Source organism: Gastrolobium bilobum, unplaced genomic scaffold (genome assembly GCF_033153095.1).
Source record: "Gastrolobium bilobum isolate Gb01-03AN ecotype WA unplaced genomic scaffold, APGP_CSIRO_Gbil_v1 utg7094, whole genome shotgun sequence".
Classification (NCBI taxonomy): Eukaryota; Viridiplantae; Streptophyta; class Magnoliopsida; order Fabales; family Fabaceae; genus Gastrolobium; species Gastrolobium bilobum.
In genome coordinates this window covers 66,141-83,636 of record NW_026898828.1, presented here as the reverse complement: position 1 = coordinate 83,636, position 17,496 = coordinate 66,141, and the positions used below count along the sequence as shown (strand labels likewise).

General features: G+C 33.4%; 2 protein-coding genes across 7 annotated transcripts in view; both read right to left on the bottom strand.

Annotated features, from left to right (window-relative positions):
* Nucleotides 1–3,925: 3,925 nt before the first annotated feature.
* LOC133284503 (glycerol-3-phosphate acyltransferase RAM2-like) lies at nt 3,926–6,334 on the bottom strand. The gene is made up of 2 exons (XM_061481529.1): nt 5,702–6,334; nt 3,926–4,831 (listed from the first exon to the last, which is right to left on the bottom strand). The coding sequence occupies exons 1-2, from the start codon at nt 6,332–6,334 to the stop codon at nt 3,926–3,928; spliced, it is 1,539 nt and encodes a 512-aa protein (XP_061337513.1).
* A 2,546-nt stretch (nt 6,335–8,880) lies between these two features.
* LOC133284523 (ubiquitin C-terminal hydrolase 13-like) overlaps nt 8,881–17,496 on the bottom strand; it is a 34,452-nt gene continuing 25,836 nt past the window's right edge. For 3 of the 6 annotated variants that reach the window (XM_061481554.1, XM_061481552.1, XM_061481553.1), the window contains 11 exons: nt 16,803–16,858; nt 16,428–16,605; nt 16,188–16,289; nt 16,022–16,093; nt 15,228–15,293; nt 14,491–14,556; nt 13,268–13,351; nt 12,973–13,089; nt 12,680–12,754; nt 12,441–12,527; nt 8,881–9,336 (listed from right to left, as the gene is read on the bottom strand). In XM_061481554.1, coding sequence (XP_061337538.1) covers nt 9,256–9,336; nt 12,441–12,527; nt 12,680–12,754; nt 12,973–13,089; nt 13,268–13,351; nt 14,491–14,556; nt 15,228–15,293; nt 16,022–16,093; nt 16,188–16,289; nt 16,428–16,605; nt 16,803–16,858 — 984 coding nt within the window. In that variant the 3' untranslated portion in view covers nt 8,881–9,255. Of the gene's footprint in view, nt 9,337–10,401; nt 10,708–12,440; nt 12,528–12,679; nt 12,755–12,972; nt 13,090–13,267; nt 13,352–14,490; nt 14,557–15,227; nt 15,294–16,021; nt 16,094–16,187; nt 16,290–16,427; nt 16,606–16,802; nt 16,859–17,496 lie in introns of those variants that run through there. The other 3 variants (XM_061481557.1, XM_061481555.1, XM_061481556.1) reach the window with 3 other exon arrangements.

Below are 17,496 nucleotides of genomic sequence, written 5' to 3'. Positions count from 1 at the left end.
TGTAAATTATTTAATGAGATTAATGTATAATTTTATTTAATAATAAAGAAAATATTAAAAAAGTGTAACATATTTTTCGTGAAAAAAATTCTCACTAATTATCAACTTTAAATACGGATTTTAAAAAACTTATAAGTGTTTATGTATAAGCAGATCAGAAAATTATTTCTACAGTTAATGTATATAAGTTATCTGCATTTATTTCTAAAACGACGTCGGTTTAGGATTAAAAGATTAAAAAATTATAATTATAAGGACTATAATAACTCTAAAATAAATTAAAATTACAAAAATATCATGATTTTCGCCCAAATACAATGTCGTATTAGGCTTATATATAGTAATTGAAGAAAAAATCAACCCTAAACAGATATGATACTTAATTTATATCATATTATTTAACAAATTAATTTCCAATAAAAAGTAAGTGCGTGTAAAGAAGAAACTAAACTAAGTGGTGAGGGACAAAACGAAGGAATCGAACCAATTAAGTGAAGATGGAGGGGTCATATCATTATCAAGGGGACAAATCCCTATCCTTTCATAATGGATACATTTCCCTTTCATTAATTAATACGTGGAACAAGAAGCAAGGAAATAAATGAGAGACGCCCGTTGACGTGACCTTAAAGTAAGAACTTTCATAATGGTTAGCCAGCCACGTGACACTCGTTTATTTTAAAATAATAATATATTAATTATTAATTAATTCAATGGCTTTCGTTACGTAGGTCATGGAACACGCAAAATACTGAAAATAGGCTATTAACCAATGTTTAGGTGTGCGTCTGATCCGCACAGATGAATTGGGCATAGGTGTCCCAAGAATGTGTCTTAGTTCTAGCTTGTTTTTAGTTTCCTTGTATCTCAAAAAAAATAAAAATGTTTTGGTGTATATATGTTGCGTGTGGGTTTGCATTGAATATTTAATACATACTCAATATGGGGTATGTTTTTCTCTTGCACCAAAAAACAAAAAAAATTATAGTAAATAGGCAGGAACACATGATATGTAAGTTGTAAATATTTATTTTATAAACTTAAGCAAGTATTCAGGTCTTGGAATATCAGTTTTGATAAGGTTATCAGAATTTTGATTTTGAGAGAACTTTGATAAGTGGTGTGTATTTGTATGTAAAGAATCCAAGGGGAAGCAGTAGCTTTACGATATTTTATGTAGATGATATGCTCCTTATTGAAAATAACGTGAAGGTAATATCAAGCATAAAGAGTTGGCTGAGTAAGCGTTTTGATATGAAAGTCCCAGGGAAGCCAATTATATTTTTGTTATAAAACTCTTATGAGACCGAAAGAATAAGTTATTGGCATTACCTTAGGCTATTTACATTGACAAAACTCTTGCCAAAATTCAACATGGGAAATTCTAAGAGGAGAATTATATCTCTCAGATATAGAATTTATCTTCCTAAAGAGTTACTTCTAAAGACTCCTAAGAAGGAAGAATGCATAAGTATAATACCTTATGCTTTGGCAATAGATAGTCTCATGCATACCATGTTGGGCTTTAAACCAGATATCTGTCACACAGTGGGAGTAGTGAGACGGTATCATTCCGAACCTAGAAGAACACTAGATTATTGTTAAGCATGTACTTAAGTATCTTCGGAGAATGAGAAGTTATTTGCTGGTATATTCTAATAGGAGTCTTGAAAAGTTAAATTTTCACAAATTTAATTTTTCAAGTGAATATTGACTCAAGAAAATCGACCTCGAGCTATGAGTTTTGCCACTAAACTAAGATAGCATTTGAGGTGGATCTTGCAAACCCAATTACTAAGAGTTTTTCTAAACTTTGTGTTCAAGAGGCATGTTACTTCTCTAGGTCTTAGGAGGATCCCAGACTTGCATTAAGCAAGTGAAAGATATTGTGTTCATTGTGCTCTTAGAGTAAGACAATGAAACAATATAATCATTTTTCTGAATTTTACAAATGAGGTTTTATTCATTGTTTAGTGCACACAATTTACAAATATTAAGGTCCGGATCAATTGTGGAGTATGTGATTGTTTGGATACGTTTATAGAGGATATGATCATATGTTCTCACGATTGATGAATTGGTTGACAGCTATTAAATAAAGTTGGATGCTTTATTTAGACTGCAATATTTTATGAAATGATTTTGCTCGAATCATTATAAAATATTGGTGTGAATTAACATTTACATTGAAAGGATCAAGGAGAGATTTGATTAAAGTTGTTTTTCTCTGTCATAAGGTGTCAAATCTCCAAATAACTATAGTTATGTGATTACTCTTAATCCTGAGTTTATTTTAAATAAGTAATCAAATAGTTTTCATTCTTTGATTTACCAACTAGTGAGATTTGATCTATTGACAACCAATAACTCGGTATTTTGGGAGTGAGATTATTTGATTATTGGTATTTATGAGATAAACAACATGGACTTTGTAGGATATGTTCCCTTGATATGTTTCGGTACTTAGATATTGAAGATAATGGCCAGTGCATATAATCCATTAGAGAAACTATTATAGTCAAGGGAATAAATAATTGATTGAGTAACAAAAAGTTCATCAGTCAATTATTGACATTCTACAAAGGGGAAATACATATTCATGTTATATATGTTATTAATCTTGGAGTTCAAGTTTGGGCTTTTAGTGGAGTAACACCGAATCAGATAATCATTCGGTCATTATATTAGGAGCCTCGATTAATAACAGCTGGTAGATCTCAAAGCTAGCTCGAGATAAGGGATGGGGCAATTTCAGTTGATGACGATTAGTGGGATACATGGACTTGGGCTTTGTACTCAAGAGCAAGTGGGAGATTGTTGTATTTTGCTCTTTCACTAAAGTCCAATAAGGCCTAGTGTGTAAGAAGAGCCCAAGAAATCTAGAGCTCATTTAACTTAGGGCTATGGTTTCTTGGAACTCATATATATTCTACACTTATAGTCATTAGCCTCTAACGTCTTCACTTGGTGATTAAAGAGGCTGAGGTAAGGTCATCTCCTTGAAAGTGAGAGAGTGCCCACACACCAACCTTATTTTCTCTTGAGACATAGTCTGGAAGATCTACCTCTAGCCAGTCTCAAGGAGATTGTTCGTGCAGAGGAGAACAGTTCATGAAGAGGAATCAAACACGAGGAGATACTGCACAGATCTGCGCAACAAAAGGTAAACATAAAACGATGATGATCTGTCTCATCCCAAACCGCAATGGTCTAAACGCTTCCGCAGATCCAATAATTCCTACAAGGGAACCCTAATTCTTATTTATTGTCATTGTGTGCATACACTTTCCTAAGAATCAAAGGTTATATATTGTTTGCATCATAGACACCGCGAATTTTGAGATCCAACATTAACTTTTGATTCTTGGTATGAAACATTGTTATTTTCATCTCAGTGATAGTAAAAAGTCATGTTCCTAAATAGTTGCAGTGTTATATTCTAAGCTCATTAATATTAACTATGGCGTTATATTATTCAAATGATTGAATATGTCAAGGTTTTTCCCCTCCTATTAGATAGCTTTGTTAATTCAATGATGAATTGGAGATATAAATCTGTTGGTTTCTTTGTCATTTTAGAACGATGGTAGGATATTCCATAATCGAATCTGCAGCTTTATGTTTTGGATTTACAAATACAATTGCCACACATAATTGCAAGACAAGGTCAACTTAAATATTAATTAGTTAAACAATAAAAAAAAAAGCAACATACATAACATACTCATTTTATAAATCCCTATAAGCTTTGAAACTTTCAACAATATTTTTTTCTCGAGAACTAGTGCATATGTTGTTGTAGGTCATTTTTTTATTTCATGATCACCTACATTACATATAAAAATATCATGAACTTCAAATTTCTAAAATAAAAAAGAGAGGAGAATTTAATTAAAACACCATTTATATTAGAGAACACAAAAATTCAGCAACCCATGACTTTGTTAGCGTTAAGCAGCAGAGGCTTCTCCACAACAGTTCCATCATTACCAGCAAGTGCTTTATACTTATCTTTCCTTGTAAAGCTAGTGCACTCATAAGACAAAGTTGAAGCAATAACCCTCTGAATATAATTTGCAACATCATGGCTTAACTTGTGGCCAGAACCACAAGTTAACTCTTTAGGTAACTTGTTCAAGAATGTTACTTCATAAGCAGGGCTAGGGTTCATGAAGAAGTAGAAAGGGTCCATTCCTTTCCACCCTCTAGCAGTTGTTCCATGAAACATGCTCATGCGGTTAACCATAGCCACTGGAACAAGTTCATCTGTTAACTCAGCAAACAAAGCAGAAAACCTTAAAAGGAAAGGTTCCCTACAAGTTGTTCCTTCAGGGCATATAGCCAAGTCACCTTGTTCCAAGAGTTTCTTGATCATGGAAGCATCTTTGGCTCTGTCACGGTTTAACCTAACGGTTTTGATTGGTGAAATGATCTCAGAAAGGCGTGAAACTGAGTAGGTTACTGCTGGTATAGGGCGTCCAAGAGCTGTGGAGAGAAAAATGGGGTCAAGTAGGGTTCTGTGAGAGCAAATGAAGAGAACACCACTTTGGCCGTTGGATTTTTTGACTGGAGGAGGTGGAGTGCCTTTGATGATGACACGTACACCTAGTGCCCAAAATGCATAGTAGACTAATGGCATTGGAAGAAGTGACCCTGCTGCAATTCTGAGACATGCTAAGAGAAACCCTAATGGGATCCATACAAGTGTTAGTAAGGCAATGAGGGGTGTTGGTTTTTGGACAAGTCTTCCATCATGGAAGATTATGGGCTTGGGAAGCTTTTCACATGTCACTGCTTTCACCTCTGGTTTTGCTGGCACTATGTATGCCTCCTGCAAGCATATATAATATAAGAAAAAAATGTTTATCATTAAAAATGTGAGATCCATACTTTTATTTTTTTTGTCAACTCTCTCTCTCCTCTTTTATCTATCTCTTTCTCTCTCTTAAAATGACACAACTTTACATCTTTTAAAATGACACACATTTTTCCCGTAATATAAAGGGGTTTACAACTTTTGTAATTGTGTGTTGGTTTGAATATCATTTTTCTCAATTCATCAAAAGTCCCTTTCAATCTTGTGAAATGCTATATATATAAATGATGAGGCTTCCTTTTTTTAAGAAAAATTTGTTTTCAATTAAGTAATGTAAGAGGATGCTTTCAAACAGGTCATTCATTAATGAATGTATATATAATGCAACAAGGAGGCAAAGAAATAAAAAAAAGTAAAATGAATAACACCAAGTTTAGTTATGAAATCTACTTAAATGGGCTTAATACATATACAGTTGCATGCCATGATGTGCCATGAAGCCATAATCAATTTTATCTCACTTGAATTATCGTACGTCTTTTCTCTTTATATTTCACAAAAGGCAATTTAAGTGGGAAAAAACACTTATACATTAAATTTTTTTTCTCATACTCTGATCTTTCGATTTGTGTGTGCATATTTTTTTTTAAATAAACGTGAGTCTTACCATTAGATGAGTCATAACATGATAAAACAATTTTCATACAGCACGAAAAAAATCAAAACCCATTTAAGTGACTGAAATATAACTACAGATTTCGAGTTTGAACCACCGGATCTGACAATATCGGATAATTAATGAGCCGATATATATATATATATATATATATATAACAAAACAACATAAATTGAATTAGCAAGTTTTGAAGAATGAAATTAATTTACCTTGCACAAAGCCATGAAGGGAGCATCAGTGAGTCTATCTCCAAGCCCAATTTCAGGTTGTTCATCAGCAAAACTTTTCTTGAGTGCATCTGCTTTCTTCATTCCAACAAGTATTCCAGGCTCACAAATCAACCCAGTTGCTCTACCCTTATAACTCCCTATCTCAGTCCCCAAAACCATATCAGCACCCAAAAACTCCTTCAAGAATGGTTCCACCATGATCCTTGGATTAGCAGTGAGAACACAACGCTTCCCACAAGAAGAGAACACGCGCCAGCTCTCAGGATGGAGGTCACCTGAATAAAACTTGGGAAGAACAGCACGCGCCACTGACTCAATGCTTGAGATCTTCATCCCCGCCATTGATGCAAAGATAAGAACTTGTATTCCAGCAGATTCAGAGACAAAGTAATAGAGAATGCCTGCTATAGGGGAAGCCAAGAGATAGAAGAGAAGCCTTAGAACACCACCAACTTCAAAGGCCACAAGAGCAAAGTAAGGGAATGAACTACGGCCTCTAAGTAAGGTTCCATCCATGTCTGCAACCACAGTGTGTTTTTCTCTCCCTATAGAGTTGCATTTGTCCACTGTTGGAAAGGTTGTAGTTGTACTAGTACTAGTACAAGTGGCCATGGTGGAAGAGTTGAATGTTGAATCCTCTTAAGTACAAGTAAGAGCTAGGTTGCTTAATTATATCAATGTTCCTTGTGTGTGTGTCTGTGTGTTTGTGTATATATAGAGAGAAATTTGGTGTAGAAAGTGAGGGTGCATGCATGTGAGACAATTATTGGTTTTGTTGTTATGATATGATACGATGATTATGTGAACTATGAAAATAACGGCGTGAAGTGATTGAACGGTATAACCAAGGAATGGTTATTCAGGTGAAATTGTCAAGGGAAAAGTGTCTATACTTTTAAATTACACAACTTACATCCTTTCACTCTCACAAAGAGGTGGGACCCACAACTTTATTTTTTTTTGTCAACTCTCTCTCCTCTTTTATCTATCTCTTTCTCTCTCTTAAAATGACACAACTTTACATCCTTCAAAATTATACACACTTTTCCCAATTGTCAATAGTCTAGTTATGACTTAATTAATTATATGTTGTATGCTCCGTCTCCTTTTGTCTTCAAATCCAAATAATGCTTATTCTATTGCATGTGAAAGAATATTTCTTTTTCAAGCTTTGCAAATTGCAATGCTTTTTTTTTCCTCGGGGACTTCGACCAAGCTTGTGTTATTATACATATAAATAAGGTTATATTTATTTTATGTTGTAGTAAAATGATTGTCTCATGTTATAGAAATAAAATTACAAGTAAGATCCATGTATAAGAGGAGAAAAAAAATAAATAAATGTGGAATCCCCTCCATTTTATGTGTGTAAGAAATTTATTTATCTTATGCAATATAAGATAAATATAACCCATATAAATATGTATTTTATTTATGTGAATATTCGGAAGCCACCAGATAGATGGATCTATTTAAGAAGGCAAAACTTTCCCAAGACCATGCTTAAAAGACACCGCTCTCCTCAGCATTCGGACTAATAACTCGTGTTAATTATTATTATTATTATTATTATTATTATTTTTTTCAATAACACGTACACCTTTTGAATTTTAGTTGTCGTCTGATGAGCTGAAATATAATGAAGTTATTGGATTGACGCACTAAAAAACAACAGATAGACAGACACCTTTCAAATAATCTGTTTTAAGTCCTTTGCCTTTAAAGTCACTCACCTTTATTCTGACCATATACCTCTATTATGTATTATACACACAAACACACACCCCAGTTTTATTAGTTTCCTAAAGTAGTTTGTTCCAAATAATTAAGAAAAAAAAGTGTATCATTTTAAAAAATGTAAATTTGTGTCATTTTAAGTGAGAGAAAGAGATAGATAAAAGAAGAAAGAGTGGACAAAAAAATATAAAGATGTGGATCCCACCTCTTTGTGAGAGTGAAAGAATATAAGTTGTATCATTTAAAAAGACAAACACTTTTCCCAATAATTAAAAATGAAAAAAAAAAATTGTGACCAACGGTTTTCTGTAATGTTTGAATCTCAGTATGTGAAATGGCTTTGAAGTGAATACCCTCTACCTTTTTTATGTCAAAAATACGTAGATACCCATCGGATATAAATATATGAGTGTAATGATTGATTATCATGATTCTTTTTTGGGACAGCCACATGATAGTCGTGTTTTATGCTGCGTTTTGTGGAGTGATTGATAATCATCCAGATTTTAATTCAAAATAGGGTAATTTTTGGGGCTATCATGAGGTGATCTACCTTGTTTTGTAGCTTCTCATGTGTCATGAAGTGATCTACCATGTTTTGTATCTTCTCATATGTAATAATAGGATGAGTTAGAGTTTAAGAGGTAAAAGATTTATGGGCCATGAGAAGAGAATATAGATAAAAAAAAATGAACCCATATGCTTTTATGTGTTTGTATGAGATAATTTTATCTTCTACGGTATGGGCAACACTAATCTCATATATATATATATATATATATATATATATATATATATATATGGCAAATTCAGATTAGAGATATTGCTAAACAGAAAAAGAAAGCAAACATAGATGGTAAGAGGCAATAAACGACCACTGAGCAAATATTTAACTATTGAATTATACATAAAAAATCAAGATTATAATTGCTTAAAATTCACAGGACTATTTAAAAAAAAGTCACAAAACTTTGGTATCATTACCAACTGATACGTCCGATATGGATAAACGGCCATCTCAGAAGCAAGACATCTTCAAATGTAGACACGAATAAAAATGACTGCTCATGCAAATTTTCTGCAATATTGTGACATTTTATCTTTGGGAAAAACACATCCGAATTATTTTATACCATTATATACGACCATTCCACATTTGTATATTTGCACGGTACAGGATTTGAAGTGTAGTTGGCCCTCATTAGTGATGTTGATTACCCAACATCATGACACGTTCAAGAAATAGGGAAGGGCAACACAAGTGACTCGTGTAAATTAGTTTGAACAGAGGTTTCTTTGGCAATATAGAAGAAAATAGAGAAACAGCTATGTGAAGATGAGAAACAAACTGAGGGCAAACTAATGTTTCATTTACACAAATCAATATGCCTCTAATAAAAATTTAGTCAGAAAAAGGCATATGAAATGATTACATTGAAGACCCTGCAAAAACATATACACAAGGGAAGCAAACGAAGATCCCAGAATGAAAGGAATCAAATGTAACTTTTGTGAAAAACCAAACCCTGTTATGTACTAAATTTACAAAGGAATTAAAACTCAACCTTCTAACCACCGAAGAGACAACTGCTTCAGACAAAGAGTTCTAACCACCACTAACACAGTTCAAGGCTATAAATCTATCCCCAAAGCTGAAAGTTATGAACTTGAACAGACAACTTCAAATAAGAAGATTGACAGCATCTCTACATTTCTTTTGGCACCTTCAGAAAGCTGCAAGTGCCTCTGGCATACGGAATTATTATATTGACTGATTGAAATGATACAGATCTTTTCTAGTTGTAGATTTTTACTGGCTTCTCAAATGTTTGACGGTTCTGCAAAATTGAGAAATAATCATTGTAGTCTTCCGAAACCTGCAAATAAAATTATTTCCAGTGACTTGAATTCTAGCTATTATTAACTTTGTTTAAATTACCAAATCTCATGTGCATATAGTTAAATTTCTTTCCAATTATTTTATCAAGTTGATAACAACTTTACATAGAAGGATTACATAAAATTCATCTATGAATGTTTCTTGTAAGGGAGGAGGGGAAGAGTAGCTAGAAAAAAGAGCAGTGATATATCATAGAGTAGAAGATAAGAGCAAAATATAGCAAGATTCAAGTCTGTATGTGTTTACTTAAGCTTTTCTTGTTCTATTAATTCAGACGAAGTCTTATTCTCAAAGTACACTTCCTCATTTAAAGACATTCATTTTACCCAAGAACCTAAAGATACTGCAATAACAACAATTTTCAGCTAGCAACATGCGTTATCCTATTAAGCAGGGTTGCCTACATAGATCATTTGACGCATTGAATTCTATCATGAAACCGAAGTTTCAGTAAAATCGATTTATACATGGCCATTTTTAGCAGATCATCAAATGTTTTATGGTAAGCATCTTATAATATTCTTCTCACATGACCAAACCTCCTTAAACAAGTTTCTATCATCTCAATAGGTGCTACCAAACCTGTCTCAGATACATCCATTCAAAATGTTGTTTTGTATATTTACACATAAACCTAATCATTCTCATTTTTTTTACTTTAGCTGACATGTGGATTCCCAACTCACTACTATAACCTATAAAGCATGATGTTCTTATTGCTATTTGAAAGAATTTTCACCGAGTCTGATAGACACTTTAATAGCATAAATTATACCAGAGACATTTCACAATTTCATTCATTCAACTTGAATCCTGTGCTACATCCCAAATAAAATTATTTTAACTAATGCATATTTTATCTATTACTAGATTTGGTTTAAATAACCAAACCTCAAGTTCATATGCTAACCCTTCAAATCATTTTATGAAGCTGAAAATAAATTTAGATAGACCTATTAAATACAATATATCTCTTAATGTTTCTTGCAGGGCAGAAGGGGTCGTCTGTTGTCGGAAAGAAGAGCAAAGATTTCATGGGTGTATTGATATAAGCTTTCATTGTTAAATTAATTCAGACGATGAGTATTCTGCCTCAAATAACAAAAATTCTTTCAACCAAAGTATTAAGTAACTGCAATTATAAAAAAATTTCACAATCAACAAGCCTTAGTAGGGTTCTCTAAATAGATCAATTGAGGTCATTAAGCTCTACAAAAAACAAAATTCATCAAAAACAATTTCAGACAAGGTCCCTCAGAACATGTACAGAGCTCATACAAGGTCATTTTTAAAGGTACAATATTTTCTAGTTGTAGATTTTTACTGGCTTCACAAGTGTGTAACGATTCTGCAAAATAGAAAAAAAAATCATTATAGACTCCTGAAATCTGCAAATATAATTATTTCCAGGCAATGTATATTCTTCCCATTATTTGGTTCAAAATATTAAACATCAATTGCATAAACTAAAACATTCCTTCCAATTAATTTATGAAGCTAACAAGAACTTTTAATAGCAGTATTAAATGCAATTCATCTATGAATGTTTCGTGAAGAGGAGAAAGGAGTAGCAGGAAATAAGAGCAAACTATTTATGTTTAAATGAGCTCCTCTTGTTTTATTATTTCAGAAGCATGTCTTACACTTTAAGTATTGTTCCTCATTTAATAACAATTCTTTAACCAATAAACTTGAGGTTATGATGTTTGGGGTAGGCTAAATAGATCAATTGACGCCATTGAGATTTGAGCTCTATCAAAAAACCAAATTTTCAGTAAAATCATTTTATACAATCTCATTCAGTAGGCTGTCCTTAATCTTCTATTATATCCATCAAAGCCGCCAATGATACTCTTCACACATTACCAAACCACCTTGGATGTGTTTATATCATCTCCTCAATAGCTTCTACCAAAACTTCATCCCAGATACATTCTTTTCAATAATTTTCATGCCTGTCCATGCATCCACCTCAATATTCTCATTTCCACTACACTTATTTTTTTCGCTTTCGTTAACAATTTAGTACCCAACATTCATTAACTGCTACGGGCTATAGCTATAAAGCATCAATGCTTACCTTTCTCTCACAACTTAATTTTATTATTAAGTCCTCTCTTATTATTAAGTCCTCTTGACTCATCGACTTGGAGCAAACCTATTGTTATAGAAACATTTTTTATTATCCCTCTATGCATTTGCACACTAGACCTTGCCCCATTATACATATTCTTTATAACTCTATGGAGTACAAAATCCTTTAATGTCCAGAGGCATGATAGCACCTCACCGTACCATATCACAGGCTTGTTCTGTATCAGTCATATATGTCTTTTGGTTTCTTTCTATATCTTTCCATCAAACCTGTACACTAGGCATATTGTATAGCCTCCATTTTTGAGACTCGATCAAACACTTCATCTAGAATCTTGAATAACAATTTTAAAACAATTTTCTTCTATGCTTAGTTTTTGGATAGTTTTTTCTTATATATAAAAATTAAAATTAAAAACCCGTCAACCCAATCCACATATGTCCATAAAAAAGTTAGCAGAATTCCACTTTAGAGTATTGGACAAAAGAGCTTTCAATCACGTTACATATTAATTAACCATTTAGTTTTCAATTGCTATCAAGAGCAGATCTCACTATAGATCACAAGCTCATAGCTTATTCTATGATGTCATATTTTCTTAGAAATACTAAATATTATCTATGCACAGAAAGTAAGACTATTTTCTTCTTAATCTATATATTGTTTTGTTTTATCCTAAATTTTCAATGATTGTGATCTCCATATTTAACGCGAGCCTGGGCCAGTGGTAAAGCTACTTCTTTGTGACTGAAAGGTCATAGGTTTGAATCCGGAAAATAGTCTTCTTGCAAATATGCAAGGGTAAGAAGACTGTGTATAAGGATTGTCCCCCCCCCCCCCCCCTACCCCACTAGTCAGGATTTAATGGGGAGTGGTTTTTTTTGTGTGTATGATATCCATATTTCAGGCTTAAGACGGTACAGATACCACATATACTGCTGCACAAACCATCCCCCAAATGCATTGTCAGTGACAATAATATTTACCTGGTTGACTGCATAGGACCTTTTTGGAGCATTGTCAGTATGTTCCAGTCCAAGATATTGCTCCCAAGAGCCATAGATATCCCTTCTCTAAACAATCAAAAAGTACAAGTTTGTAATAAATTAATTAACCTTGTAGAAATCGAGGAATATACCTAAGGAATTCCAGAAACAGCGTAAGACTCAAACATGTACGACCAAAATGAAAAATCACACACGAGAGAATGGGAGGATCGACAGACCTGAAACCGAGTAGAAACAATATCCGAATCCTGTAGGTAATCAGGACGACCAAGAGACAGATATGCAAACTTCCACTGAAAAGACAGACAACAGATAGAAAATTATATTGATTGTGAAATAAAACATTGTTAAGTCTCCACTCAAAAAGTAATTGAAGCCGGAATGAAACAAGATGAAACACAATTTCACATACTTTGAAATACAGTCTAAATGTTCCATAAGAAGTTGAGTAACAAAGCTTGAAAATGCCTAAAAATAGTGCAGATAATTTAATTATATTAGGCATATATACCTTTGAAAAATCCTCATTTGGAACTTGCAACTTTTTCTGTATCCGCAATTTGACATCAGCTAATGTCTCACCCTCGTGGATAACCATGAAAAAAGGATCTCCAAAATTCTGAACTGGCTGCTAATTCCAAAAGTGGCCCCCCACCCAGAGTAGAATAAAAAAGAGAAAATATACAAACATCAGAAAAAACTATATTCGAGGCAGTAATATGATTCAATTATTTGAAACCTGATTTATATTTAGAGCGAAGAAGCACCAAAAAAGTATAAAAATACAAGACATTTAAACTTATCACCTGATTTGGTGCAGGGTCATTTATAAAATGATAAACGTGGATCAATCGATCATGCAGGCCAAGATTTCTCTCTTCTTCAGGAATCTTCAATAGTACAAAAAAAATATTATATTTGTGACAAGAAAGTAAAATGAAGAGTAAAAATGCACTAATAAAACTATAACACCATGTCAAAACAACAAAATGACATTAATGAACAATTCCTAGAGTAAAGTCAGGATAGCAGTGCAGAGCAGCTGATCCCAAAACTGCTATGGTAGGATTGCTGCTAGCAGGACTAAAGCTAATGTATACGAAGAAAATAATTTATACCACATACATACATATATATATGTTCAAAAATAAAAAATATTAAAGTTAACGACATTCATCATTATTCATTAAATGATGAGGAACAGAGGCAGCAGAACACAGAGGAATGAAGTGAGAGCAAAGGAAAGAAATCACAGTAAAGAGAGGGGGGAGAGAGAGAGAGAGAACATAGCACAAACCTGCAAAGTACTTAAAGAGGAGTGTGTGTGAATAGAAATGAAATTTTAATTTCAGAACATAATAAAAGAATAGTACCAATGAGTTGGCACAAAACGGCTGGGCTTGGCCCAAAAAATGGTGGGAGGCCAGAAACAAGTTGGGTTTTCTGTGAACCTCAAAACAGAGGTAGAAAGGAAACCCCAGAAATTGTGGGTGGGAAACCACAGAAAGCAGCCACAATGGCCACAATTTCCAGCCATGACGACTGCAACAAAAAGCACAGCGTGATGTGCTGGTCACGACACGACATAACATGGAAGCATTGCAGCAGCGCAAAATGATGCAATTACCCCAAGGATCCATGAAACTTGCAGCAAATGACGGCAGTGTTTGTTGGAAAAGGAGTTCCAGACTAGCAGGAATGACACATGCTACAAAGACAAAAAACTGGAGTGGGGACAAGCTTTCCGGAAAAAAAATGTCACCAGTGGACAGCGGGTTCACCAAGTAGTTATAGACTCATGTTGCCTCTTATCAAGCTCTAGATAACATGTTAACGAAAGAGGATATTTGGTGAAACCTGTGCGTTGAACTACGCATCAAAGAGTAGATTATATAGCTAGAAAATAATAAAAACAAATATGTATGCTACACTAATTACCGTAAGATTAGTCTATACAATAAACTTCGACACTACTTTATATGGTTTCCAATACAATACAAATAACGCTATAAAAATAACAAATCTTTACCTCCTCTGCTCTTAAGGTCCAATACTGATCATTAATACTCTCAATCTTTTCACTGAGAGGGAAAATCTGCAAGAGGTAGATCATAAAATTAGAATTGAAATTACTTAATTTGAAACATCTTCAAAAACATTGTTATATGATAAAATCAAAAAGAAAATAAGACAAACAAAGCAGCTCATAAAAAAATATAATGAAGACATGAAAATTGATAACAGATTAAGCAGTTTGAAAGACCAAAATAAAATGCAACCACTAGAGGCATAACTGCCACCCCAAAACAAAAATAAATAAATAAATGGATAGGCCGATAGATTTTCCTTATCCTTTAAGCACATCATTACATTTAAGTATATAAATACAGGTGGAATATTTCAGTCAAATGTCATTCTCATTGGCAGAATTGATAAAAAACAGAAATGAAATTTTAATTTCAGAACATAATAAAAAGAAGAGTACTGCATTGGGTTGTGGGCAAATAAGCTTTTAAGCTTTCATATGTCTCTTTCTATCACTTTATAACTTTGGTACTTCATCATGTCCTAAATTACATCAAAATCATGCTTTTGATATTTTTATAGTTATATAATTATAATATATTTTTTTCAAACTGGTGGCATCACTTCAATGCGAGGCCACGCCAACAGTGTATCTGAGTGATGCTGATCAATCTGCTTTTCACCTCATGAGAACACGAACCAATAAAAGGAAATCATATTTAATGCTATATTATTCAGCACCTTATAGATCTTGTGATTAAAAACTTCGAACAATCTTAGTTGAGCATCAGGATGAGATAAATCCACCTATTTCACATAACACAAAATATTAGTCCATAATCCATATACTTTCAGTAAAATAGAAAGTGAAATTTTGAGGCATACTACCAAAGAATGCAATGGTGGACATATAAACAAATATTTGCTTCAATTAGATAGTCAAAGCCAATCATCAACACAAAAACTATAAATAAATCCAGTTGATGAGGACCACATTAGATTCGATAAAGGAAAAGTTGTTTACCTACCATGTTTCCCCCTCCCACCCCTTTTCTCACGATCAAACTGCCTCTCATTCAAAAGGTGATTAGGGCTAGTTAACTTTGAGTTGCTTGAGTTGAAGAATTAACGCTATGAGTCAACAATATGAGGCATATCAACGATATCATCTACCTTCGGATTTCAACTTTTATTATTAAATTTAGATATGGAGAATTTGAATGTTCATAAATTTTTTTCATTGGAATCATTTCTCTTATACATCAATATTTGACCAAATTCTATAAATCTGGTGACCAGCCTACATATAAAATTTATCTAACTTGTTGTATACATAAAAAGCCGTAACCTGCCCAAGTATATAAAAAGTTTTCAAAACCAATTATTTTCAATAAGGAAATTTTAAATGGTAAACATCTGCCTTAAATCAGAGTATTGCATTAGGCACACAAGCCAGAATGTCAACGTGTCTTCAAGTCTCTGGCAATAAAATATAGCTGACAGATTAATGTATCAACATCCACTATATGGTTTACCTTAGATTTAAGATCCTTAATTACATCTTCCACGGTACTCTGTTTTGGTAATCTAAGAGTATATATCACCACCTGAGGAAGCATAACTCTGTTAGGATATAAATATAAATATAAATATAACACAATTTCATCGTAAAATGAGTACAAAACCACTAATAATACTCACTTCAACCTTGGTAGGATGATGGAAGGCAATTTTAAGAGTTTTTAGGCACTGCAATTCTGGCAGAGGGATATCCAATACTTCATAGTAAAGAATATCAGAAATCTAGAAACAAAAAAAAAAAAAAAATTCACAATATCAGAAGCCCAAGTACAAGAACCAGCCATTTTGAAGTCCCTGCGAATTGCAAGGTTTAAAATGCAACAGAGTCTCTTCAGAAAAAATTGCACTTGTGAATAATACCTGACTGTAGTGAACCAGCATGTCAGACAAATTCTCTACTCCTCTGTACTTGATAGGCTGTGGTTTAGGTTGCTGGGAGTAGCAGTTATGAGATGTGAGTCTGATTTTAGAAGGATCATTCAAACCAAGATGTTGAGCAACTCTTATAACAACATCATCATATGTGTGAAGCTTTGACCTAGATTATCAGAAAGCATACATGAACCCCCAGATACATTTTAATTTAGAGTTAAGATACTAGCAGGTGGATTGCATGGGAGTTTGTGAAGGGTTTATTTGTGTGCATATCATTTTTCCTTGATTAAGTGCATTTATCAAGGATTGTATATATAATTTTAAAGAAAAAAACAAATTGTAGGTACAAAAGAAACTTACAACTCTAGACTGAAATCATCTTCTTTTGGTTTCTCCAAAAACCGAAAGCGTACAACCTGAAAATCGAAGTAATGTAATAAATCGAAAAGGACTTGAAATATTAGTGTCGCTGAAGATTATACAGCTAGCCATTTTAATTCCAGATTATACAGTTGGCTGTTTTAATTCCCTAATTAATTTCCCTATTAATTCTATTTTTGAATTTGAATTATTTCCTGATTTGATTTCCTTGACTTTTCAAATCAAAGATCTCTAATCCGTTTTTTTCTTATTCTTTAGCAATTAGTTTTAATTACTGCAACATTAGATATTGTATCTTGTATAATCCCTTCTCCATGAAAATGACGAACTATTATTTTCCAAATTCTTCCTTCATCATCCTACTTTTCTATATGGTATCAAACCACTCATCTGAGAGCCTGAACCATCACAGTGCACCATGCAATTTGGTACCATGAGAGCATACCAAACCTCCAAAAACAACCCCTCTTCAACCTCTCAGCCTCGGATCATCGCGACACCTCAAAACATGATCCCAAATAACACCGCGCCTATTGCCACACAAACCAAAAGTCCCTCTCTCATTATCAGATCACAGGACATCGGTTCAATGGGTCCAAAAGTGTGAAGATGTCTATCAGTGGTAGAATAAAGGAATTGTTTTAATAGGGACCGCAACGCAGCCAGCTGAAAA